The 25,945-nt window shown below is 36.9% G+C and overlaps 4 protein-coding genes, 1 long non-coding RNA gene and 1 other non-coding gene across 6 annotated transcripts; 4 read left to right on the top strand and 2 right to left on the bottom strand.

The window, feature by feature from the left end:
* Positions 1-460: 460 nt before the first annotated feature.
* On the top strand, positions 461-6,760 carry LOC111801371 (RING/U-box superfamily protein). The gene is made up of 7 exons (XM_023685351.2): positions 461-913; positions 1,737-2,073; positions 2,172-2,212; positions 6,002-6,043; positions 6,114-6,235; positions 6,319-6,427; positions 6,499-6,760. Exons 1-7 carry the CDS (start codon positions 644-646, stop codon positions 6,547-6,549), a joined length of 972 nt encoding a protein of 323 aa, XP_023541119.1. The 5' UTR covers positions 461-643; the 3' UTR covers positions 6,550-6,760.
* Positions 6,761-7,516: 756 nt separating this feature from the next.
* Positions 7,517-9,816, bottom strand: LOC111780028 (sugar transport protein 10-like). The gene is made up of 3 exons (XM_087128132.1): positions 9,346-9,816; positions 8,912-9,231; positions 7,517-8,791 (listed from the first exon to the last, which is right to left on the bottom strand). The coding sequence occupies exons 1-3, from the start codon at positions 9,473-9,475 to the stop codon at positions 7,700-7,702; spliced, it is 1,542 nt and encodes a 513-aa protein (XP_086984258.1). The 5' UTR covers positions 9,476-9,816; the 3' UTR covers positions 7,517-7,699.
* On the top strand, positions 8,266-11,404 carry LOC111780037 (uncharacterized). The gene is made up of 4 exons (XR_002812790.2): positions 8,266-8,403; positions 8,477-8,776; positions 8,907-9,110; positions 11,002-11,404. It is a non-coding gene; the product is annotated as an uncharacterized LOC111780037 (long non-coding RNA).
* Positions 11,405-12,805: 1,401 nt separating this feature from the next.
* On the top strand, positions 12,806-14,508 carry LOC111778416 (transcription factor TCP7). The gene has a single exon (XM_023658223.2). The coding sequence runs from the start codon at positions 13,008-13,010 to the stop codon at positions 13,758-13,760; it is 753 nt and encodes a 250-aa protein (XP_023513991.1). The 5' UTR covers positions 12,806-13,007; the 3' UTR covers positions 13,761-14,508.
* A 754-nt stretch (positions 14,509-15,262) lies between these two features.
* Positions 15,263-15,334, bottom strand: TRNAT-UGU (transfer RNA threonine (anticodon UGU)). The gene has a single exon. It is a non-coding gene; the product is annotated as a tRNA-Thr (tRNA).
* A 226-nt stretch (positions 15,335-15,560) lies between these two features.
* Positions 15,561-18,860, top strand: LOC111810498 (pentatricopeptide repeat-containing protein At3g09040, mitochondrial-like). The gene is made up of 2 exons (XM_023697209.2): positions 15,561-18,472; positions 18,607-18,860. The coding sequence occupies exon 1, from the start codon at positions 15,757-15,759 to the stop codon at positions 18,121-18,123; it is 2,367 nt and encodes a 788-aa protein (XP_023552977.1). The 5' UTR covers positions 15,561-15,756; the 3' UTR covers positions 18,124-18,472; positions 18,607-18,860.
* Positions 18,861-25,945: the final 7,085 nt, after the last annotated feature.

A 25,945-nucleotide genomic window follows, 5' to 3' on the forward strand; every position in this document is an offset into this window, starting at 1 on the left:
GTTGACTTTGATACGACTTATTTAAAATAAAACATTATTTATTTTAATAATTCTAATTTTGTTGCAAATATTGTACATAAAACATGTCTGGTATGAAATTAATGTGTCTGGATTGGAAGTGCAATGTGTTTGGGAACTCGGGATTGTAAATGGATTCGAGTCATTGCCAAACTCAGTCATACGAGAGATCTTGTAATTTTGAGCGGGTTCTTGCTATGTAGACCATAACGTGCAGTATAGGGATCATGGTCTTGGTGCATATTAACGTAGGAATAATATTTTTGAATGTTTAAATATAAAGAATTTTCTTGATAAGGATTTAAAAAAATATATATATTTTAAGCTAATTTTGGTTAAACTTGGCAAGTTCTAATAATTGTTATTTGAAGTTAATTACATAAAAGAAAGGTTGTCAAATTCTGGGGGTAATTTTCTTCATATATTTATATTAAAGGGAAAAGGAAAATTGGGTGTGAAGACAAATATAATCTTCGTCGTGTTCGGAGATTCTTCCCTTGAAGAAATTTCTGTGAAATCCTCGATCCTCATTCTCTCGATTCCCCTAATTCCCTAATTCCTTTTCTTTTTCTTGCTTGCATCCAATTTTCAAATCGAAATCTCCCATTTCTCTCAATCTCCTTTCATGGAGAACGAAACCACCACTAACGCCACCAAACTTGGCTCCGATGGAGTCAAGCCAACCCCGGCCACCACTACCACCGCCTCTTCCGACCATGAACAAAACCCCACTTCCAATCCATCGCCACCTTCTGTTGCAGACCCCCAGAATGACCCTACTGGATCCGACTCCACCTCCCTTCAAACCCCTTCTCGCCACTCCTCCAGAACTCCCTTCACTAATCTCACCCAGGTCGATGCTGACCTTGCCCTCGCTCGTACCCTTCAAGAACAGGTCCTCTCTCCCTCCTTCTCTCTCTCTCTCTCTCTCTCGATGTCACTGTTTATAATCTTGTTCTCTTCAATTTCCGCTTTATTTTTTTATTTTATTTTCTCGTATTGTTCTGTGTTCAATTCGGTCTCTTGTCGGCTGCTTTTGGAGCTTTTTGATGGAAATCTCATATTGATTTTGTTCCCGTGCGGGTTTTTAAGAATTTTGATTGGGTGATCGACTTGATGTTCTCCTTTGTGGCTTTCTCAGTAGCAAATAACTATCACGAGAGTGTATTTGTTGTTTAGGTTCTGGATTTAATTTTAACTTATTGATTATCTGATTGTGTTTTATTGTCCTTGATTGCATCGACTTCATTTGACTTTATTAATTTTCTGCTGGCTTGCTGGGGAAGTTGTTCACAAGCAAAACATCAATTGTATTATGAGCATGCTTTTGTTTCTTTTCCTTTATCTATCGATATTGTTTGATTATTTGTCTTGTTAATTATGAGCAAATGCTTGTCAGTTAGTCTCAAGTGTTTGAATCCTGATTTGGTTCTGATGATCTTCATGCTTATAGAGAGAAGAGGATATATAAGATGCATGATTGATTGACTTATTACTACATTGTTGTTCAGTTGAAAGTTTGTTTTTAAATCTTGAGTTTTTCTTATCATGTTTTTAGCAATTGAAAGAGTTATGGACTGGGAGAATTTGCATAGACTATGTCCGCATCTTATTTGCACAGGATGGTTGTCTTTATTTTGGTTGTAGGAGCCTCTATATTTTGCAAGAAAAAAGGTTTTTAGTGATATTTTGAATTGACAATGGCTAATTATGAGCAGGAAAGAGCATACCTGATGCTCAGAATGACGAGTGAGGGGAGTGATTTTGGAAGCTGGGAAGCTGGAAGTTATGTATTAGACGATGAGGATGGTTTTGGTGATCCCCATGACCATACAGAATCTGATGGGGATGATGACGAGTTTGATGGAACAGATGTCAATGATGATGATGATGTGTTTGATGTGCATGCTCATGAAGATGGAGAAGATAACAATCCCAACTTTGAACTTGATCCAGGTAATTTTTCAAGCGACGAGGCTTATGCTAGAGCCTTACAAGATGCTGAAGATAGAGAAATGGCTGCCAGATTGTTGGCCCTTGCAGGATTACAAGATCGTGAGTATACGTGCCATCTGGCTCCCTTTGTAATGGATACTTATGTATAGATCTCTTAATCTTGTAAGACTAAAATATTTTGTTTTATCTTGTCGTAGAGGATGCAGATGACACGGATGATCAAGGTGAAAACTCCCAGGTATTTCCTTTAATTTTCCACTTCATTTTTGTTGCACTCAATTTTTTTTTATTAACACTTTGTACATTTAAATTCACTTAGAACTACTGAAACAGACAACGTTGATCCTGAAAATCCTCACCGTATGGAATTCATGCGGAATAAGGGAAATCTTATGTGGAAATCCTTGTTGTTACTGTTAAGTAGCTAGATGCAGAACTGGAATTGACGCAGATTGAGGAAAGTCTATGTGGAAAACATTGTTTTAACTTTCCCCTCTTTGGTAGCTCAGAAGCCACAACTTATAAATTCACTTATTGATCCGAAGAGACTCGCAGCTAAAACTTTCTATTCCCTTATCTTTATAGTTAGTTTTGTTTGCTTGGTTCCGTTTGTTGGCCTCTCCTGTTTTATGGTTCCTTGTATACCTTCATTTTTCACAATGAAAACTGGTCTCCATCTGTTTTTTTTTACTTCCCTCTGTCCAAACCCTCAAGTGCTTGATTGTAGAAAAGAAGTTCCATCCATCGTTCTACCTTTGGCCATAAGATCCTGACTTCCTCACTCACAAGTTCTAGTATGATTCAAAATTTGTTCTCGATTGGATGCTTTTTGGGATCTTGTCAGATATATATACTTTTTAATTTTTTTGTGGTGTTCTTTGTCCAACCTTTTTATGATTTTACTTCTTCTTCTTTGATCTGTGCAAATTAGGATTTTTTTTGTAGCTCCCATATTTTCGTGAGGAATTTCTTACTCTTTTTCTGCTCCTTATCTTTTGACTAATGTCACTTCTCTTTTCCTAAAAAAACAAAAACTGTCCTGTGTGTTTATGTTAACCACAATTACTCCTTCGAAAAGCATCCTTGTGTCTCCATGCTTCTTAGGCTCGTTTTTTCCACCCAAAATCCTCCTTCCAAGATGATGTATTTCTATATTGTTAGTATTCTCTCAATATTAACTAGAGCTTCAAAAGTTAAGAGGTATTCGTTGACATGATGTGAGGAAAACTGGTTTGTGCCTAAATCCATGGGCATAGCCACTGTAATCACCAATGAGAATGAGATTCAGGCTGCATGTTATGTCAAAGCAGCATTTAGGAGAACCATGTTAATATCTATGATAATTTTGGTAAGCCACAATTTTTTGCCTTTGTGGCAATCTTTTTTTTTTTTTTTTTTTTTTTTTTTTGCTGCTGTTTGAGGTATTTGGATTAAAAGAAATATCAGGATTTTTATAGAGGTAGAGAGATTGAGTGAGGAGGTGTGTGAGGAAGCTAGATTTAGCAATGTCTCCTTGAGGGCATTGGTCAATAGACTTTTTTATCATTATAGTCTTGGTTTGATTTTGTTGGATTGGAGTCCATATTTATAGTTAGTTTTTGGGCTCCCTCTCGGTATCTTGTTCTTTGGCAGGATATTTTCTGTATAACTTGCTCGAGTTCTTCCCCCCCCCCCAAAAAAAAAGGCTTCTCCCACATTTTTGTTGAGGCCAACACTATGGTCGAGCCAGCATGGGAAGTTGTAAACAGCTTGAAAATGAATATTCTCGTGGATGAGGCAGATGAAAGTTTCGTTGGTATTAGCATTGTTCTCATCTTTCTGTAAGGTTTGGAATACTTTTACGAAACCTTTGAAAATATTTTGACCCTTAATAACCAACTCATTGAAATAGCCAGCCAATCTAAGACTATATGAAGTTGCCTTTGAAAATATTTCTCCCTTGGATCATCCTTTTAGTGGAGTTTATTAAAAGTCTATCAGTCCGACTCTTAGGGATTGTCTTTGTAGCTTTCAACTTCAGCGAATGGAATGGGCCATTCAGGGTGATTTCAGTAGGATAGTGATTGAAGATGACTCTTTGATAGGCCCCCAATTACAGAAGTGTGTACACGTAAGAGAATCAGGAATGTGTAGTAGGGCCCGAAGTATTTTGTTAGTGAGAATGGGCTGGTGTTGGTTATAAAGCGTTCTGTCTTGTTGAGTAGGGTATCTTTTTTAATATCATGTTAGTATTCTCCGTGAGAATTGGCTACCTTGCTGTATGATTATAAATAAAATTGTAGGGCAAGGCCGATCACTCTGTTGCCTTGTAACTTCAGATTCTGAAATCGTATCGTTGGTCCATTATACCGAATAGAATATATCTTTTCAACTGGTGAAAAATATTCTGCTTCTCAAATTTGACATAGTCAAATTCCTGATTATAAAATTGCTGTCAACTAAGTTAACTAATAGAAGATCTGTATTAGTTAAGTAAGGCATTGGCATTGACTTCTTGTTCTAGGTCTGCATGAGGATCTTCAAAAGACCATTTGTTTGGTGACGTTGAAATCACCCACTACTCCCATAACCCAAAAGCAGCAAATAGATTACGAAAAAAGGCCTTTGATTCTTGTAAAAGTTATCTTTTTATCTTTACACTCGCAAGAGAAAGCGACCTCCACTTTTTTTGCTTCTTTATCTTCTGCTTTTTGGCCATATCTTCCAACTACAGTAGTAACATTCTCCACCTGCTGAGGAAGATCCATATGCTTCTAACATAGTTTGTCACAGCCATCCGTTTTTTTCTAACTGGAGGTGTGGCTAATGTCACCTTCATAACCTTCTCCCTTCTGTTCAACCATCAAGGTGAAAGTTCTTCTTATGCAAAAGAAAAGGCTCCAAGGGTAGATCAACCATCAAAATACCACCAGAACAATGCTCACATCAACAGATGACCAGGATGGGCGGCATGATGAAAATCTTCAAGGACCTCACTAGCTTCCTATCTACTAAAGGAGATTTGGTCTTTTGATGGTGGATAATCATATGTGGACTAACTTGGAAATTGGTGCCTACGTGGAGCCTGCATTGACTACAATCTGTTGCTTCTGCCGGAAAGCTTCTATTATCCTCGATCAGCTTCCATTACCTCAAAGGCCTCTCCTTGGATCATTTTCCCCTCTTGTTTTATCTGTGGACAATACATTTATACATCTCAACCACACTGCAGTTATTTATGAAAATGTCCACTGTGCATGCTCAGCCACTTAGATTTCAAGCCCTCAGTGATCTAGTTAGCACTCATCCCAACTTTTTTATAGTAAGACATCCTTAGACGTATCCTTCTGATGAGAAGCTGCTGAATTCTTGCCAGTGCTGGAGTCCACTCCATTTGGACATTGACTAGTGGTTTGAATGTTGTTATTATCCTTGTCTGTTTGTCTGTCTTGTCCCCTTTCTGTTGTCATCTACAAGTTTAAACGCATGACCAATCTCCCCTCAATGAGTCGTTTTTTTTTCTGCCCGTCTTCCCTGCCAATTAAAAGCTGGATGTTAGAATGATCAAGAATTTAACCTGTTATCTTCCTTGAGAGCCTCCATCCTACGTTGGGATTAACACAGTGAAATGACACTTCAACCTGATGCCAACCTCTAACTCTAAAACAAATAGGATTTTCTGTGTTTATTCCAGAAACCTTACCATTGAATCTAGAAGCTTCCGTATTCCCCCCATCAGTTCAGACCTTTCCCACCTTAATCCATGTTCAATAAGAGAGGGCAAGGCAATGTGTTTCACTGTTTCTGTGAACAGCGAGTCAGCATCACCATTCAAATTTCAGCTGTTGGACTTGGATTGTCACCCAGTGCTTTGATGAATATAAACAAGTCTTCCCCATTGCCTTCATTACACTTCAAAAGAGCAATTGTGGCATACGAGCACTGTGGGATAGGCTTCTGTACCCAGAAAGTAGCTATACTCTGAATATTAGATGACATATCTGATTTATTGGTCTATCAAAAGTACTCATCAAGGTTTGGTTTGCAGGATACGTGGGAGGATGTTGACCCAGACGAACTGTCATACGAGGTGAGTTTGGCTGGCTGGAGTGCCCATGCTTTATTGTTGTTTATTCCTGAGAGGATTGTTAATATTTCAGGAGTTGCTTGCATTGGGTGAAGTGGTAGGAACTGAGAGTAGAGGGCTATCTGCTGATACAATTGCTTCCTTACCCTCCATAAACTTCAAGGCAGGGAGTGGTCAGACTGGAAGCAGTGATTCGTGAGTGATCTCAGGGAGTTTTGGTCTCTTTTGCCATTCTCATCTTGCTCGATTAGCTTATGACTCTCGTCTTTTCTTTTCAGGTGCGTGATTTGTCGATTGGATTTTGAGGACGACGAAACCTTGACTGTTCTCTCCTGCAAACACTCGTACCATTCGGAGTGCATAAATAATTGGTTAAAAATAAACAAGGTATGCCCATTTACTACATGCACCTACCAATAATCACGAAGCCGAGACGACTAAAGGTTGGTGTTGTGCAGGTGTGCCCTGTTTGCAGTACTGAAGTCTCCACGGCTACGGGAAGCAGTTAGTTGTGTAGCATGTGGTATTGAATTGTACTAAATCAAACATTTTACATATATTATGTTAAATCACGAAGGATTTTAATTTGTTTGTTATGGTTTTGCAATACCCATTTCAGTTCAAATATCTGTGGAAAACGTACACTATTATCTCGGGTTTCATTCTGTAAACCAAGCCCCTAGGATGAATCTATTTCTTTTTGCCCCTCTTTTTTGAGCTTCTCGTTTGTATCCCAAATCTTGCCTTGTCGTGTTGAGTGTGTAAGAGCCATGAATTTGGAAAAATCTTGCAGGCTATTCTTTTACTCTTCGGATGAATCCTACGTTGATCATGTACTTTAGGTGGATATAAATAGGATATAATCGCGCTTTAGGTGTTTGTTCATCTTGCACTCTCACGAAACGAAGTGAAACGAAATGGCACTGTAGGAATTGGATTCAAGCTTTTTACAGTCCCTTCTCATCAATGGACTATCGATCTCTGAGATGTTTGGATTTTTCAAAACTTCATAAATAAAAATTAAGGTGAAGTAGAGTCAAGAACAACGAATTTGAGATTGAGTAGTTCCTACAAAGGATCGGACTAATGACATATATAATACTTGAATTCTCTTTACTTCCTTTTTGCGTGTGATATATATATATATCACGGTTTATAATATCAACCTAAGTATTAATTACACGACCTTGACTATCAACTATAGGTTGGTTGAAATCGAACTATTTAAGTTAGAAAGTCATACAGTGAACCAGATACCTATTACAGGGAAGAAGTGTAAAGAATGAGAGTTGTTAATGAGAGTTGTTGAAACTAGTATTGGAAGATCAATCGGCCAAAATAACCATGAGCAGCTACGATATTATAAGTTTCTTCCTCTTGAGCGAATCTATAACCTTCACCAGTACCGGTGTATATATATATATATATATATATAGTAGGATAATAAATTAAAAAAAATAATAATAATAATAATAATTAGATAAATATATATTTTTATTAGGAGAAAAACAAGCGCTCGCCCCATCAGAAAAGAAAACATAATTACAGAAATGGATGAGGCTAAAAGATCAAATAAATAAAAATTGCTCGTTTGTTCCCCTTTTTTTTTTTTTTTTTTTTTTTTTTTAATTTAATTTTCCGGGAGGTTTATATATTTCTTCATACATCGCCGCCGTGCTTTTCGACTGGGCCGCCGATGACCGCTTCGTTAGGAATGTACTTGGTCCAGAACCAGTGCGCCTTCCACACTCTGTTCATCTCTTCAATCGGCACATTCTTCGTCTCCGGCAAGAAGAAATAGATGAACACGGTCATTATCAACACAAACCCTGCGAAGAAGTAGAACAGTCCGAATTTCATGTGGCAAAGCATCGACAGGAACACCTGAGCGATGACAAAGGTGAACAACATGTTCACTGATACGTTGATTGCTTGTCCTGCAGATCGGATTTCCAGCGGGCAGATTTCACTTGGTACCAACCAACCTAATGGTCCCCAAGACCAGGCGAATGCCGAGACGTATACGCAGATTAGGAATAGAATCATGTTTGCGTCGACTTTTGATAGGGTTCCTTCTCCGTTGAGTCCGAATTTAACGCCGATTAGCGTTCCGACTAGGATTTGGCAGATAAACATCTGTACTCCGCCTTCCAGGAACAGGATTCTTCGCCCAAATTTGTCGACTGTGAAGATTGAGACTAGGGTTGCCAGGACGTTGACGCCACCGCTGATGACGGCAGAGATTAGAGATGCGTCGTCGCCGAATCCGAGAGTCTTGAACAGAACAGGAGCGTAGAACATGATGACATTGATGCCGGTTAGTTGCTGGAAGAATGGGATTAAAGCGCACATCACGAGTTGAGGTCTGTATTGTGGTTTCATTATGTTGGTCCATGGATGATCTACCATCTTTGCTGATTCACTTGCATCGACTAGGTCTTGGAACTCCTCTTGGACATCGTCGGTACCACGAACTTTCTGTAGCATCTTCTTAGCCTTCTCTGTGTATCCTCTTTCGAGAATGGAGTTAGGAGTATCGGGAAGGAAGAAGGATCCGACGGTCATCATCACGGCGGGGACTGCGGCGAGAGCCAGTGAGACTCTCCATCCCCATCCGCCTACGATTTTGGCTGTACCGACATTTACAAGATTCGCCACCAAGATGCCGATCGTGATGGCCATTTGGAAGCCCATGTTCAGAGCACCTCTGATTTTGGCTGGTGCCATTTCAGAAAGGTAAACTGGCACAGACTGCACACCAAAAACAAATCCATTCAATCAATCAAATTGAGTAAACAATTACTGCTACTTCTGCATTGAATCGATTCATTTCTTTAATATATTGTCTGTATTTCTGTAATGACAGCATACCTGATTGGCAAATCCAACACCAACGCCAAGCAACAAACGGCCAATGATGAGCAGTGCAATGCTATTAGCAACACCATTGAGAATGGAACCAAATAAGAAGGAAAGACCTCCAATAAACATGGATGGTTTGCGGCCAAATTTCCGGGTAATGACGGACGCGGCGAAGGAAGCCACCAGAGCAGCAAGGTAAAGGGAAGAGGTAAACAATGTTAGTAGTTCACTGTCAAATTTACAGTACTCACTTTCATGGACACTTTTCATCTTCTTCACAACAGATGGGAAAAAATGAGCCAAGAAACTTGGCATTGAAGTAACCCCACCTGCCAAAACATCCCAAAGCCAAAAAGTTCTAAACAAATTTCTTCCATTAGGGGGAAAAAAAAACTTAAACTCAGAGGATCGAGGATCAAAAGCTACCAAACAAACAAACAAACCTGAAATTCCAAGATCATAACCAAAGAGAAGACCTCCCATGGCAGCCACCAAACAGGTGACAAGTACAAATGTAGTGATTCCACCCTCATAGTTCCTTCCTTCCTGAACAACAAATCCTCCTCCAGCCATCTCTCCTTTTTTTTTTTTTTTTTTTTTTCCTTAAAAAATGTTAGGGATTACGAATGTAGCTAGATATTAATCTGTGTATAAAATATGTTTTATATTAGTTCTTTCAAGAAATTTGTTGGTAATTGAAGGAGAAAAGATTTCACCAGTGGATTTTTTGGGGGTCTTTCAGAAAGGGATAAACCTATATAGTATATAATTTATATAGATGTATATATATAATATATATTTATAAGAAACTGATAGACCCTTAAATCCACTGAGACAAAAGAGAAAGAACTAATACAAAGAAAAAAATAAATCCCTTATGTCATGTTCAGGAAAGAACAGGTTTTATTCAGCTTAGCCCTGGGGCTTAATTTTCCCAAGCCTCAGTTGGGTTCTTATATAGGGGTTTCAAATGCCTTCTGGCTATCTAAATCGGACGCCATTTTTAGAACATTTCCATTCTGGAAGTTTTATTCTGTTGAACAATGTCCAAAAAATATGGGATTACCCCATCTTTCCGAGGCTCAACTTAGAAAACTTCCTATTTGCCGCTATTTCTTTGGTTACTTGGTTTGGATTGTAAACACAAGTTTTCGCATACTTCCTATTATTGGGATAATCAGATCATTAGTAATTCTTATCTTCCAATTAAGATATCCAGGAACTGTTGAGGTTCGCATTCTGGGTTTTGTTCTTTCTTCTTTGACATCGAAGTACGAAAGCTCTATGGTTGTTACTTTACGACCGTAAGTAGTTTTCAGATTATGGGATTTGGTTAACCCAACCTCGTAGTACAAATTCAATTAATTTCATTAAGGAATTAAAGTACTTCGATTCATAATAATTCTTTATTTACAAACATACGTGACTAGAGATGCTCAGATTGGGGACATTTGTTTCAAATAGATAAAAGTGGAACATATTAAAAAAATTTAAGAAGTAATTAATAAATTAGGTACAAAATTGATTTAATGTCTGATAGTATTTAGTAGGCTAGTTTCTTTTTAATAAAAAATTGGAAAAAACATTAAATGGGTAAAGTAAATTTTACCCATTTATTTGCTGGTGCTGTATTCTATGAATTAGAAAATGAATTGTCCCGAAAAAAGTTGAATCTAAAGTGGGTTTGCCTGCCAGTTTGAGTTTGGGAATCAAAGGGTCGCCGAGCCAGGCAATGCTGGCTTATAACCCAAATGGGGGCTCTGAGATGTTGGGGGGAAGGGGGTGGGTGGAACCTGGATGTTAGGCCTTGTTTGGTGCGTCCGTCTCGAGTCAATCGGACTTACAAATGGTTGGTAATTTGATTACACGGGAAAGAAAGAGAGTAGTAACCTTTCTTTCTCGCCATATACGTATACTCTGTAGATTCCCAAGGACGGCCCGCTTACCAGAGCGGCGCTGCTCGCTCCCATACATTAAAACACCCACTCCCTCATCTCATCAACATTTCTTTTAGTAGGAATGAGAATTTGGGTAATTTTCTTTTTTCCCATATTAATTCCCTCATTTATTGTCTCCCAATACCTATGAGTTTTGTACAGGAGCTGCATCAACATGCGAAGCATGGGGGCCGGATCCCCTGCGCAGTCATGTAATCTTTCTGGGAGTTTGGAGCCCAATCAATCGGGTCGTGTAGGTGTCTGTCAGGCTTGTTGAAAGCATCTGGCCAGGTGCATTTCGAGTTGACCAAACTACAGATTAGCAGGTTATCCTCATCTCCAAGCTCTTCATAATAATACTACATACAACCAGCTTCCTTCTAAACACATTCCTGTTTGTAGGGAGAATGTTTTGAGACTTGAATCTTGATGGTATATAAATATTCCATAAGGAAGCATAGGTTGTGGAGGTGAGTTTATAACCACTCTTCACTATATATTCACTATATATATAATTGCTAAAGAAACGCCTTCCCATTGGAATATTCAAGATGTGGTTTCTATCTCTTCTTCCCTAAACAAGTCGGTTCCATTCAAACTCATCCAACTCATGAGAGGATGAGCTTTAAGTCTGAATGTTGTTTCTCTTTGGATCCATTCATGAATCAATCCATCAGGTTTTCCCTCAATGTTATAAAACACGTTTCTTTATATATATATATATATATATAGGGGAAGCTCCCTTGAGGTGGGCTGGAAAAAACGCGCTTTAAAACAATTTTCGATCCATATCCGCTAGCAAATATTAAATACTTTTTTGTTATGGAAAATATTTGGAAGGGAGAGTGGATCTTGTTCTTTATTTAAAAATTATTCCAACATTTATAAATGTTTCTAAAATTGAACATTTTTAAATAATATTTTATATTAAAAAGAACTCTGTAAGATGTTAACACACATATATATATATATATATGATCTGTCATCTTATTGTCATAAAAATCAAACTTTAAAGTTAAATTGGAATTGTACAACGTATAGGGGTGAGATTTGATAATATAACAAAATAGAATGAGGAATGTTCCACCACAAGTGATTAAAAGAAAGAAAAAAAAAATAGACATTAAAAATAAAGGTACAAAATATAAATCACAAAATCCTCAAAAATCGCCGTGTGATATTAAATTAATAGAATTAATATAACGTAGTGGTTAATAAATAAAATTAAAAAAGAAAAAGAAAAATATTAAACCAAAGTAATGAATTATTAATCATAAATTAATCCAAAAAAGAGGCTAAAAACGACATTTCCCTCCTCATTAACTTATTTATTAAAAAATATTTTAAAGAGTTGAAATTATAGAGCCCGTGTTACACGGGATTTTGTTGGCTAAGTACCATTGGTTTTTGGGTAATGATGACAATATATTATTTGCAAAAGTATCCATCAAACCCCTCCAAGATCTCCTTATTTTCGTTGTCTCCCCATTTTTTAGGGGTTAATATGCAAATAAAAAAATTATAAGTTAAGGTCGGCAGGCGTCTTAATTGGATTATAAAATCTCATTATAAATTTTTTGAAAGCTACTTTTACTTGTATATTATTTTATTGCTAGCTATTCTCCATTTTAAATATATCATTTCCTTAATAAATATTTATTATATTTTGATGTTTATCTCGTTTTATTTATTTATTTATATTTTACGGCTTACACGATATTTTTCTGCAAAAATTAAAAATAATAATAACTGTATTAGATGCTCGGTAAATTGATTATTATTATTATTATTTAATCTCTTTAACGTAATAAATTTCAGTCACTGAGCGCGTGGGGACAAAGCGCAGAAAAAAGAGAGTGGGGTTTTGGTTTTGCAGGAGAGAGAGTATGAGCTGTGGGGATATAAGGAGTGGACCCCACCACCCATGTGCCCTCCTTCTGTCGCCACCAGCTCGTGCCTCTCTCAATCATTAGCCCTCTTCTCTTCCCGAATTACCCCTTCCATTAACAAAACCCTTCTCTCTCTCTCTCTCTCTCTCTCTCTCTCTCTCTCTCTCTCTCTACCATCGGCCATGGCAGCCATTGCTACCTCCTTCTAACCCTTCTTCTGTCATCTCCTCTCCTGCTTCAATCTCTGAACAAAGCACTGAAGTCTGCATCTTCTTCTTCATGTCGAATTCCGATTCTGGCAACACCAATGGAGTCTCCAATGGCGCCGCCATTGATACCCCCAAAAACCAGCCCTCTTCAAATGGGGCCCTCGTCGTTAAAAAGCCTCCCTCCAAGGACCGCCATAGCAAGGTCGATGGTCGTGGTCGCCGCATCCGTATGCCCATCATATGCGCCGCTCGAGTATTCCAGTTGACTCGAGAGCTTGGTCATAAGTCCGATGGCCAGACCATCGAGTGGCTCCTTCGCCAGGCTGAGCCCTCTATTATTGCCGCCACTGGTACCGGCACTACCCCGGCTAATTTCTCCTCCGTCTCTCTTTCCGTCAGAGGAAATGGCGGCTCCACTTCTCTCTCTTCCCCTTCTTCCACCACTTCAACTCTCTCCCTCTCTCGCCCCCAGGCTCTCTCGGGCCCCACGCCGTTTATTCTCGGCAAGCGCGTTAGGTCCGATGACGACGGCGGTAAGGACGATGGGTCGGGAGTGGGTCCGACTGGGCCAGGTGGGTACTGGGCGGTTCCAGCGAGACCCGATTATGGGCAGGTGTGGAGTTTTGCCGCCGCGGCTCCCTCAGAAATGGTGGTTCAACCCGGGGGGATTTCTCAACAAGCGTCGTTGTTTGCCCAACCGCAGCAGCCGATTAGAGAAGCGTCGGCGGCGAGAGTGGGGAATTACCTTCCCAGTCATCTGAATTTACTGGCGTCTTTGTCCGGTGGCGGTGGTTCTGGCCGGCGGGAAGATGACCCTCGCTGATGATCTTAGGAACTCCGTCATGGTGGAGGATAAATTATTATTCATCGTATTTTGTACAAATATCTGTGTGTCAATTGCTTTCTTGTGTGCAGCTCAACGGTAATTCTAGTGGGAATGTAGGATTCTAGGGTTTCAGTTTGCTTGGAATTACAATTCGTAGATCCAATTTCGTTTTTCCATGGATGGATTCGTTCAAATTAGAGGTTTAGGGTTTGAAATTCCCAGAAAAAATTCTAGGGTTTTCTCTTTTCCGTCTTACGAGAGCAAGAACAGCTTCCAATCGCTGCTGCAAATTGACGATTCATTTCATTACAACATTACGCTCAGAAAATTCATCAAAATCTGTAGAAATGGATCTTCCGAGACGAAGAACAGAACAGAACAGAACAGAACAAGAAGAACTCGAACAACGCTGGGCTCGAAATTGCGGGCAGATTCCTTAAACTTTGAATCGGAGCTTTATTGCAGTGGTGGCGCCATTGAAGACGTTTTCTTCAACTTCTTCATCATCTTCCATGGCGGCCGGCGGTCGAATTTGAAGAATGGAAGCTCGAATCTCTCTCTCTGTAAGACCTCTGTTTTTCATTTTCTTTTTCTTTTTCTTTTTTCCCTAAAAATTTCCATTTGTATTCATAATGATTCTTAGAAATTGTTGGCGTGACAATAATGGTGTTTTTGTTCTTATGTCAGTGTATTGTTTCTGGGATTTCTCTGATGTGAATAAAAATCCCATTGTTTTCTTCAAAAACCTGCTCTTTCTCCTACCTTCTGTTCATACAAAACCCATTCTACATCATTTTTCTGCACTGTAAACAACATTGTTATATGGCTCTAATGATATCTGTTTCTTCCGTTCATCATCGAGATCGATCGATCCGATATCCGATAAGCTAACACCAATATATTCACAGTAATTAAGTGAATTGTGGTAATAAGTTTGTGGAAAAGTTGTGATGATTTGAGTAGAAAGTTTGAAGGTTCTTGAAGAGAGCATGATATAACCTGTGTTGGGTGGAGTAGACATGAGTTTGCCTCCTTGCTTCAAAGCAAACTGAGCTGGTGCTGTTAATGCCAACTTTTCTCCTTCTCTCCCTATAATGAAGAGGGAGACATGTGAGTGGTTACCATAACTACTTGAAGTTGATCGGGTTTGAGCGGTCAGTTATTAATGGAATTCCTTGTCAGCTCCTCGTAACATACTCTTTACAGCTTCTCCTTATCAAAAACATGATGGAATTTCTTGTCCGCTCTCCCCGTAACATACTCTTTACAGCTTCTCCTTGTCAAAAACGTGATGAAACTTCTTGTCCGCTCTCCCCGTAACATACTCGTTACAGCTTCTCCTTCTCGAAAACATGATTACATTCAAATGTAGTAAGTAGTAATCAAAATTGAACAATTTGTAAAGTTTAGGGGTTGAAAAAGGCTGTACTTGAATGTAGCAAAACATATTCTTTGCTTGAGTTCGAAAAGGTTAAAAAAATTCAAAAGAAATATACTTTTGCCCCCATGCAGGATCGAACTACAGACCTTCAGTTTACAAGACTGACGCTCTACCACTGAGCTATAGGGGCAACTGATGAAAGAAATGGAATATTGTTTAATTTAAAAATAAATACTAATTTTGGAAAGACAATTCAGCTAGTTTAAAAGGAAAATCGGAAAACAATCTTAAAATATATTTTTAATTAATATTATTATTTAATTTATAATAACTAAATTTAAGATTTGATTTCATAATTATTTTTTAATATGTTTATATATATATATATATATGTATGTATGTATGGGTGGGAAAACCCAGCTTCCTTTTACTTTTGAAAGCAAGTGAAGAACAAAAACTATGAATTTGGATCAGCTAAGTGTTCGTCCTTTCAATTGTGTCACAGTTAAGCGTTTTTTTTATAGAACTCATCACTTATTTGTTGATTTGAATCAACCATCTTCAAGAACAACTCAATAGGGTTGATTATAAATTGAATTTGACATCAATGTCATGAAAGCCTCAGCATTAGGAAGTGGCTTAGTTCTCTTAGCTAACAGAGCCCTTAACTTCCATCCATTGTTTCAACGCTTCTTATCTTTTTCTTATGATTTCCCAGTTGGTAGAAACAACCCTCAAACCATTGCCGCTGCTCTTTCTCTGTCTGAAAATGTAAAATCATTCATTTTTGGTGCTCAAATACATGGTCATATCTGTAAGCTGGGGTTCACTTATGATACTTTTTCCATGAATAATCTGGTTAAGATGTACTGCAAATGCGGGTTTCTGTGTGAAGGACTCAAGGTGTTTGAAGAAATGCCACTGAGAAATGTAGTATCTTGGAGTTTGATCATTTCGGGTGCGGCTGAGAATGGAGAGTTTGAAGTTTGCTTGGAGACTTTTTTGGACATGATGAGGGTTGGGTTGGTGCCTAATGAGTTCACTCTTGGTAGTGTGATGAAGGCGTGTGCGGATATCGGAGCCTGTCGATTTGGTTCGAGTGTTCATTGTCTTTCTTGGAAACTTGGGATAGAGCAGAATGTCTTTGTTGGTGGTTCAACTTTGAGCATGTATGCAAGGCTTGGGGATATTACTTCAGCTAAGTTGGTTTTTGAATGGATGGATAAAGTAGATGTTGGTTGCTGGAATGCCATGATTGGAGGCTATACTAACTGTGGCCATGGCTTGGAAGCTCTGAGTGCTGTATCTTTGTTGGTTAGCAAGGGTATAAAGATGGACAAGTTCACCATTGTTAGTGCTATCAAAGCATGCTCAATAATTCAGGATTTGGATTCTGGAAAAGAACTTCATGGATTCATCCTTCGACATCGATTAACATCCACCGAGCCAATGAACGCTCTCATGGATATGTACTTCATAAATGGCAGGAAGAACTCTGCTTTGAAAACCTTTAACAGTATGCAAAGCAGAGACATTATATCATGGAATACAGTATTTGGAGGCTTCTCCGACGAAAACGATGCGAAAGAAATCGTGAACTTGTTTGGCAAGTTCATGCTAGAGGGCATGAAGCCTAACCATATCACTTTCTCGAGCTTATTTCGGGTATGTGGAGTACTACTTGATTGTAAACTTGGGTTTCAGTTCTTTTCTCTTGCAGTTCATTTGGGTTTTCTTTATGAATCTAGTGTTGTGAGCTCAATGCTTAGTATGTTTGCTCAATGTGGGTTAATGGAGATGGTACTCTCAGTATTTGACTCTCTAGTTTTCAAGCCTATATCTGCTTGGAATCAGCTAATCCTGGCATACAGTTTGAACTCTTTTGACATGGAAGCCTTGAGGACCTTTTCCAGTCTAGGTGTCGAAGCCAACGAATATACGTACTCCATCATTATAGAGACTGCCTGCAAATCTGAGAACCCATGGCTATGCAGACAGCTTCACTGTGCTTCATTGAAGGCTGGTTTTGGTTCTAACAGGTATGTTTCATGTTCATTGATGAAATGTTATATCATTATAGGATTCCTCGAAAGTTCATTTGAGATCTTTAATGAACTTGAGAGTGTAGATATGGCGACCTGGGGAGCTGTGATATCTGCCTTGGTGCACCAAAATCATACATATGAAGCCTTTATGTTTCTGAATGTTCTAATGGAATCTGATGAGAAGCCTGATGAGTTTATTCTCAGCAGCATACTGAATGGCTGTTCTAGCAGTGCAGCTTATCACCAAACGAAGGCTATCCATTCACTTGCAGAAAAGATGGGATTTGGGCTCCATGTGCATGTCGCTAGTGCCATTATAGATGCCTATGCAAAATGTGGCGACATAGGAAGTGCACAGCGAGCATTTGAGAAGTCAGGTGAGTCCAATGACATTATTGTTTATAACTCTATGATCATGGCTTATGCTCATCATGGTCTTGCTTGGCAAGCGATCCAAGTTTTTGAGAAAATAAGGAATGCTAATCTACAGCCTAGTCAAGCCACATTTGTCTCAGTTATTTCAGCCTGTGCTCACGTTGGTCTTATAGAACAAGGTCGTTCTCTGTTTCGAACTATGAAGTCGGAGTATAATATCACACCGTCTCGTGATAACTATGGTTGCTTAGTCGATATGCTGTCGAGGAATGGATTCCTTTACGACGCTCGATATGTAATTGAGTCGATGCCGTTTTCACCTTGGCCTGCCATATTGAGATCTTTGCTTAGTGGATGTAGGATCTATGGGAATAGAGAATTGGGGCGATGGACTGCTGAAAAGTTGCTTTCATTGGCTCCCCAGAATGATGCAGCCTTTGTGTTATTGTCAAAGGTGTATACTGAAGGGAATAGTTGGGAAGATGCTGCAAAGATAAGAAAGGGGATGACAGATAGAGAGGTTCTGAAAGACCCAGGCTATAGCAGGGTTGAGACATAAGAAAAAGGAAATGGAATCGTCTTTTCTACGTTTGAATCCCGAACTATATGTGAGATCCCACATCAGTTAGAGATAGAAACGAAACATTCTTTATAAGAGTGCGAAAACCTCTCTCTAGCAAACGCGTTTTAAAACTTTTAGAGGAAGCCCATATGGGAAAGCTCGAAGAGTTGCCATGGTGGGCTTGGGAGATTTTGAAACTTATTGTTCCAACGTGGAAAAAAACTCACTTAAAATTCTCATGTGAAACCTCGAGGTGCTTTTCACTTGCATTCGTGGCAAAAATCTCTTTCCGAGAGTTGCCGTGGTCTACACGTATCACCGAGGTTTTTCAGCGTACTAAATTCAGGTACATTACTTGCAAGTTGCAATACGGAATCTCTCTTCTCTTACGGTGTTTTTAAGCCCTTAGAAAGTCGTTTCAAACGAACCCTTAAATTAAGGTGATATTTCTGAAGTCGTTACATGGATTTTTTTATATAGGAAGAGCTCTGGTTGGGTGACAGAGGAAGCTACCCAAAGTATGGTGACAAACACTGTGAGGCTGTGAGCTGCAGCTTACCAAATGACTTCAGCTAACCAGCAAGCAAAGTTGGGTTTTTTGGTTGGTTTATGGGTTGGGCCTATTGGACCTAATCCAATGAGACTAAAATTGTTTCGGCCCGTTAGATTGGGCCTGATATGGGCCAAAACAAATCGGCCCGTGGGTCAACCCGAACTACTAAATGTTGATTTTCTATCCATTTCTTTTTTTATTTATTATTATTTTTTAAAATGAAATTTATGTAATTATTTCATGTTTTCTATTATTTATTGAAAAGATACGTACAAACGTGCTTTGTTAATCATTTTTTGTCTCTTACCTCAATCATTTTTTTAATTAACTTATCATACACATTTGATTAATTAACTTATATCATCCTTAATCAAAAGATTATTTTACTCGTACTTAATTTTTATAATCAACTTTCTCGTGTTCTAAAAATAAAAAAAAGAAATTAATAATTGAAATTTACAATTACTCGAGACAACTAACAATGTATTAAAAGCTCGAGTTTGTCGTTACGGTAAAGAGTCTTCACATACTTGCGTATGAAGCAGTACTCATCAACATGTCAGACCACAACCGTGCATGAACCCTCCATTATACCTGAAATTCATCCTCAAAATATATCTAATTACACGACACATTCTACATTCTTTACATCTTTTGGCCTGCCTAATCAACTCATCTTTCTTAGAAGAAACAACCTACTTACTCGAAATTTGTCCCTTCAGTTGTGTAATAATTTAAACAGTCCAAGTCTACTGCTAGCATATATTGTCCACTTTAGCTCGTTACGTATCGTCGTCAGCCTCACGGTTTTAAAACGGGGAGAGGTTTCCACAACCTTAAAAGAAATGTCCCTCTCCAACCGATATGGAATCTCACAATCCATCGCTCCCTCCCTTGAGAACCCAACATCCTCATTAGCACACCGTCCAGTGTCTAACTTTGATACCATTTGTAACCGCCCAAACCCACCACTAGTAAATATTATCCACTTTCGCTTGTTACGTATCGTCGTCACTCTCACAATTTTAAAACACGTCTATTAGGGAGAGATTTCCACACTCTTATAACGAATACTTCGCTCCCTTCTCCAACCGATGTGGGATCTCACAAACAAAGAGTCTACACAATTACAAATCTGCTCCTATCAAACCTCTAGACAACACTAGCGTACTGTTTTTGTTTCCTACCAACCATGACTTAGGCCAAACTTTTAGCTCTAATACCACTTATCATAACGCTAAGTTCCTCAAACACACAAACCGCAACACCATACCAACATCACGAATTTTCGAGTACTACCATATTACTAAAATAATCACTACTAAAATTTGCTCAACTAAAATTATTAGTTATAATAATGAATGAACATGACTCAAATTATTATGTACTAGAATAGTACACCCATTCTTCTTTTCCCTTGCAGCCTTACAATTCTAACCTTTTTCTTTGCAGCAATCTCACTTGATGAACATAATAATATAGGAAAAATAATGAAAAAAGTTGGGTAATTTCAGTGGGGTTGTATCAACTTTGAACATAATCCCAATCAGCTTTAAAAGCACAATAACTTTTTAAAACCAAAAAAAAAAAAAAAAAAACATAAATAGATATGAATCAGTCATCTAAAACCCTCACTTTTTTCCAGAATCCAAAAAGGTTTTGCACACTTAGCAAGCCATGAGCTTTAATAATTGAGCTTCAATGTGGTTTGGTTTGCCTTCTTGCCCACCACAATCCTAAACAAAATTAATTACCCGACTTTTGAATCTGTGTCTAATACGTTCTTAAACGATCTCTCAACTTTTAGAACCCATTGAATACAAAATTTAAAGTTTAAGAATCTATTAGACAGTTTGTGGTCTAAATAGACGTTACACTAAATTTTTAATTAAAAAAAAAGAAAATAATAATAAAATAGGTTGTGGGTTATGGGGAAGATAAACACATGGGAACATTCATGCCCTACACTTTTCTTTTTCTATACATTATTCTTCTTCTACTTCTTCCTTTTATTTTAATTTTTATTTTTATTTTATTTTTTATTTTATTGCATGTGATGAGTTTGGTCCAATTCCAACTCAGCCCAAATGCATAAACCCTAAAAACAATTTTTTTTTTTTTATTCATTTTCATTTCTTTTAAATAAATAATAATATTAGAGGTCGTTCCCTCTATGTGCATATTGTCACGGTCATGCTCGTCCAGGGCGTGTTGCCCATGACAAGCCAAACCCTTGTCATGTCTTTTCATTCTAGTGTTTTTCCTTTTGTAGTTCTAGGGCGTATGACACCTAAAAAAATATCATGTCTAGGTCTACCAGACATAAAATGGCTCAGAATGTACTATAGGGGGATATGACTAGTTGTCAACTTCTCCCTACCCAAGGTTATATATGCTAAGCCGTTGTTATCTTTCTCTTGCTTGCTTATATAACGTCTCTTTCCAAAATCTCTCTTTCTAAAATCTCTCTCTCCTCGTTTTCTAAAACCTTCTTTTAAAACTGAGGCTAGAGGCTCGATCATACGTCGCTTGGCCGTAGGCGACGCAAGAACAAATTAGCTTAGCTCAGTTGTCGTTGGAAAGTGAGTGCCGCACAATCGCTAGTCCGCTGCCTTCGAAAGTGCGATTGTGTCACATATCATGTAGCTATCTTAAGAGCAAACTCAAACCCACCTCTAACAGATATTGTCCACTTAGGCCTCTCTTAAGTACTATCGTTAGAATGTGTCTGCTAAGGAGAGGCTCTACACCCAAAATGGGTCGCCTTTCTCCCTAACACGGGTCAATCTTTAAAAGTCAAACTCGCCCGCCCTCGATCTAGGCTAGGAAGGAGGGTGGAGACAAATATGAGAAAATGTTTGGATGTTTGAATAGATAATGATGACTTAAAAATGAGAATTTCTTAACACCAAATAAATGTCAGAGAAAAAAAGGGGGAATTTTGTTGAACCAAAGCAAAAGGAAAAGAGGGTCTCTAAGTCTTTAAGTTGTCCCTTTCATTTTTGTTTGTGGGTCCCTTTTTCTTGTAAGCTATTTTGTCAAATTCCCATTTAAAAATAAATAAAATTCGCAACCTCATAAATAATCCATCATTTCGTACCCTTTTCAAATAAACGCGACACTCGAAACTCAATAGACCAACCAAATAACGTGGGGTTCAAAATTTTCGTTTTAATTCTTCAAATTTGAAATTATTTTTAAAATATTTATCGACATTTTTTCATTATAATCGTGGATGAAAATTCACATTCAAATTTAAACACGTACTTGACTTCAGTGCCACTCGTGTAAATTGACGTGATAATTAATGAATAAAAATTCGTTTTTGTTAAAAAAAAAAAAAAATTATAGAACGTGGCATTCAAAAATAAATATATTTTGTAAATTAAAATTGATGTGAATATTATACAAAGGAGAGGGAGGGCCGATTTGAAATTGACGTTTGTGGTTCAGAGGGACAGACCGGCCAAAAGAGGCAACAAAATGCCGGTCGCGGGTTGGTCCTTCCCGCGGTTCGGACCAACGCAGCACATGTGGCGCTACTGTAGCCGTCCCACCCTCATCCCCTTTTGCTTGGCGCCTTTTTTTTTCTCATCAGTTTTTTTTTCATAAATGTATTTATTTAAATTTACTCTTATTTATTTAAGATATATATATAAAATATGATTTTGATTAATTATATTCTTGTAATATAAATATTATCCCTAACTAATAAGACAACCCTAATCCTCAGTCCAACAATCCAAGTTTACGTTGAAACAAGAATCCTTGAATTAAAGTAATTAACATCTCCTTATACAAAATTTAGATCAATCAAGAGATAAGTCTAGAATTAGACTACCTCTTACGATCAAAGATCTAGAAACAAGATTTGAAAATTTTGTTCTAAATTGAGTCACTCCACAATCTAACTTGATAAATGATTGATTGAATGGCTCGAGTGCAATTCTACCACAAGAATTGTTTGAAACTTAGAAATGACAAATATGATGCTCGTCTCTCACTATGAGATCTGAATTACATTCATCTACCCATCTGAATTTTACATAACATATTGTGGGTATTTATAGTGGATTTAATTTTTTTATAATTCATGAAATTAAACGTAGTTTTTTCTAACCAATGTTGATGTGCTTGAGTCGCTAATGCGACAGGTTTGAAATCAATTGAGCTCTCTGATTCTGAATTCCATTTGGAACATCGTGATTCTTATCACTAACTGACGTATTAATGCATCTAATATAAATTTTCTTTCTTGTGACGTAACACGATCCATTGAAGTAGACCTGCACCAAAGTTGATTCAAATTAGACCATCGTTCTCTCCAGATTCAACACGGGTTAAGGAATTTCTCTTAGCTAGCCGTGTTTGTAACACCATAACCCGTGACCTAGTGGTTCCACTTAATTTAAATCTAATTATGATTATTTTTTTAATAATAAATTGATTGAGTTGTGATGACAATAAAATGTGAGCTACTTGGAAAAAGAAAAAGAGTTGTTAATATAATAAACCCCACCAAGTTGGACTCATAATTTAGGTAGGTTGTCTTCATTAAATAATGTTAAAAATTAAAAAATAAAAATAAAAGAATCAAAATACACTTTAAACATATGGGCCCTTTCTATCACTCTTTATATAATTATTACTATAAAATAATCATGATTTCATTTTCTTTCAGATCTCTACTTATAATTGCTCATTCATTGCACTTAATTTCGCTCCTAAGTTTGTTTAGTTCCTTAATTTGTGTATTAAAAAACACCCCATAAATTGTCTTATAAATTAGTATAATGTTACAACATTCTAATATTTTGATTTAAAAGCATATAATAACAATTTTATAATAAAGTAATATATAGGTGTCTAAATTACAAACCCTAAACTTTATCCCTTACCAAAAGGACATACTTAATAAAGTATATCCATGATTTCCTAATAAGGAAACATGTTGATCATGATTATTATATATAGATGTTCAACTTAATTTAATACATATAAGTTCGATTATGTCGTTATTTTTCGTACATTCAATCCTATTTTGTAACAGGCTAAGTTCATTACTAGTAGATATTGTTTGTTTTGACTCGTTATGTATCACTGTCAGCCTCCTAATTGTAAGATCCCACGTCGATTGTAGAGGGGAACGAATTATATGGGTGTGGAAACCTCTTCCTAGTACATGTGTTTTAAAACCGTAAGGTTAACGACGATACATAATAGGCGATGACAGACAATGTTCGCTAGCGGTGGGCTTGAGTTTTTACAAATGGTATTAGAGCCCAACACTGAGTAGTGTGCCAGTGAGGATTAGAGGTGGAATATGAGATCGCACATTGGTTGGAGTGGGAAACGAAACATTTCTTATAAGGGTATAGAAACCTCTCCCTAGCGCGTTTTAAAACCGTAAGACTAACGACGATATGTTACGGGCCAAAGTATACAATAACGATACGTTCAGAAATTTCAAACACATCTCGTGACAACATTTTTTTTTTTAATTTAGATGTTTGCTAATCTTGAATATCGAAGATAATTTTGATCATTTTAATAAGTTACTATACTATTTAATCTTATAAAATATAAGCATGGCCATATATTTAAAAACCTAAAAATAAATATCATAAATTTTAAAAATGATATATAATTTAATTAAATCCCTAAAGTAGGGGTGTGGGTATTATATTATATTACAAAATACAACTTTTGTACGTGTGGGACCAGGGGAGTGATTTGGAGGCTATGATAGTCGGAGAAGGGGACACGTCATCGTGACACGTCGGAAACTGACAATTAAAGAAAAAGAGACATAAATCAGTGACGCTTTACGAACACTGCATTAGTAGAGTCCATTCATATGGGTTGCCTGGTCAGTGGGAGGTATAATCATCTGCACCCGCTTTCACGCTAAGTCATGTGTACCCACAAGGTTATTGGCTTTAATTTTAAACCATCTGCCGCCATTACTAAACGCCGACGTTTCGTCCTTGATTTCCGCTTCCCTCCCTTATTGCCCGCTTCTCTTCATCAAAGTGAAGACTAACGAGACGATTTTTATTGACCTAAATGACCATTTTGCCCCTCCTCATTTAATTATTCGTTTAAAGTATTAATTTCTGCAATGCAATTCTAAACGATTACCGCATGTAAACTTTTACAATTATTCTATAAAAATTTAATCACCGAAATTTCATTAAATTATTTAATTTATAATCCCACGTTAGCTTATAAACTTTTCTTATAATATTCTAAATAAATCAGCCATGTATTATTTATTAATTTTATATAAAATATTTAACAAGAGATTAAAGGTTTAATTATAACCCTAAAAAATAAATAAGTTAGGTAAATATTAATTTTGGCATTTGAGAAAAAAAAATATTTATTGTGTTAATTTTTTTGTATTTATTTAAATAAATGGATTAGATTTTGGCGTTTTTTTTTAAAATAACTTCATAAAACATTTCTTAAAATTTAATGAAGTTAGTGAGTTGGTATGGGATAATAATTCATCAACAAATAATTTTAAGAAATTTAAGAGTGGTTATGAAAAAAATAGACATTTAATCATTTCTAGTAGCATGGAAAATAAATTAAGAAGTTGTAAGTTTACGATAATGAAGTATACGTTCAATTATTAGAGCCCAAACGTTCATACCAATAATTAAATATTTTTTTTATTTGTCGTCAAATATTAAATTAATCTAAATATTTTTAAACCGTTTAAAAATAATTAGTGAGATTTTGGGAATATCAATCCTAACTAAATTCTCGTACTTGACATGTTATACTAAAAAACATAATAAAATTTTAAAAAAAATCTAAAAGATCGTAGCTAAATTAAAATTAAAGTTAAATTATATACTTAAAATGTTAATTACTATTTTATTAAGTATAAAGTTTTGAACTTGTAACGAACAGAAAATAACATACGTTAATTTAATCAAAATTATATTACTCGCGCTAAGATTTAAATAAATATAATTTATAATATATACTATATATAATAAATAATTTAAAATCCGGTCTTGGACCAATATTCTTGGAGATCTAGTCAATGGGCACGAATGGGCATTCGTAAAAATTCGGAGGGCAAAATCGTCAATGGGACAAAATTTCCTCCGACACAAAAAGAAAAAATCCAAAGCCACAAAATTTCTATTGGGCAGGGAAAATTAAATACAAATTCAAATTCAAATTTAATGGTTTTTTTTTGTTGTTAAAAAAAAAAGAAAAAAGAAAATGTAAATTTGTCTGTGGAGCAGA

The sequence above is a fragment of the Cucurbita pepo genome, chromosome 1, assembly GCF_057944985.1.
Source record: "Cucurbita pepo subsp. pepo isolate OVF chromosome 1, ASM5794498v1, whole genome shotgun sequence".
In the NCBI taxonomy this organism is placed as follows: Eukaryota; Viridiplantae; Streptophyta; class Magnoliopsida; order Cucurbitales; family Cucurbitaceae; genus Cucurbita; species Cucurbita pepo.

What these genes read in the sequence shown, in the direction of transcription:
- LOC111801371 (XM_023685351.2), top strand. Translation starts at nt 644, where the DNA reads ATGGAGAACGAAACCACCACTAACGCCACCAAACTTGGCTCCGATGGA. An exon ending in CTCGTACCCTTCAAGAACAG is followed by an intron (nt 914 to 1,736) that starts GTCCTCTCTCCC and finishes AATTATGAGCAG; the next exon opens with GAAAGAGCATACCTGATGCT. An exon ending in ATCAAGGTGAAAACTCCCAG is followed by an intron (nt 2,213 to 6,001) that starts GTATTTCCTTTA and finishes TTTGGTTTGCAG; the next exon opens with GATACGTGGGAGGATGTTGA.
- LOC111780028 (XM_087128132.1), bottom strand. Translation starts at nt 9,475, where the DNA reads ATGGCTGGAGGAGGATTTGTTGTTCAGGAAGGAAGGAACTATGAGGGT. An exon ending in TTATGATCTTGGAATTTCAG is followed by an intron (nt 9,232 to 9,345) that starts GTTTGTTTGTTT and finishes ATGTTTTGGCAG; the next exon opens with GTGGGGTTACTTCAATGCCA. An exon ending in GTGTTGGATTTGCCAATCAG is followed by an intron (nt 8,792 to 8,911) that starts GTATGCTGTCAT and finishes TTTGGTGTGCAG; the next exon opens with TCTGTGCCAGTTTACCTTTC.
- LOC111778416 (XM_023658223.2), top strand. Translation starts at nt 13,008, where the DNA reads ATGTCGAATTCCGATTCTGGCAACACCAATGGAGTCTCCAATGGCGCC.
- LOC111810498 (XM_023697209.2), top strand. Translation starts at nt 15,757, where the DNA reads ATGAAAGCCTCAGCATTAGGAAGTGGCTTAGTTCTCTTAGCTAACAGA.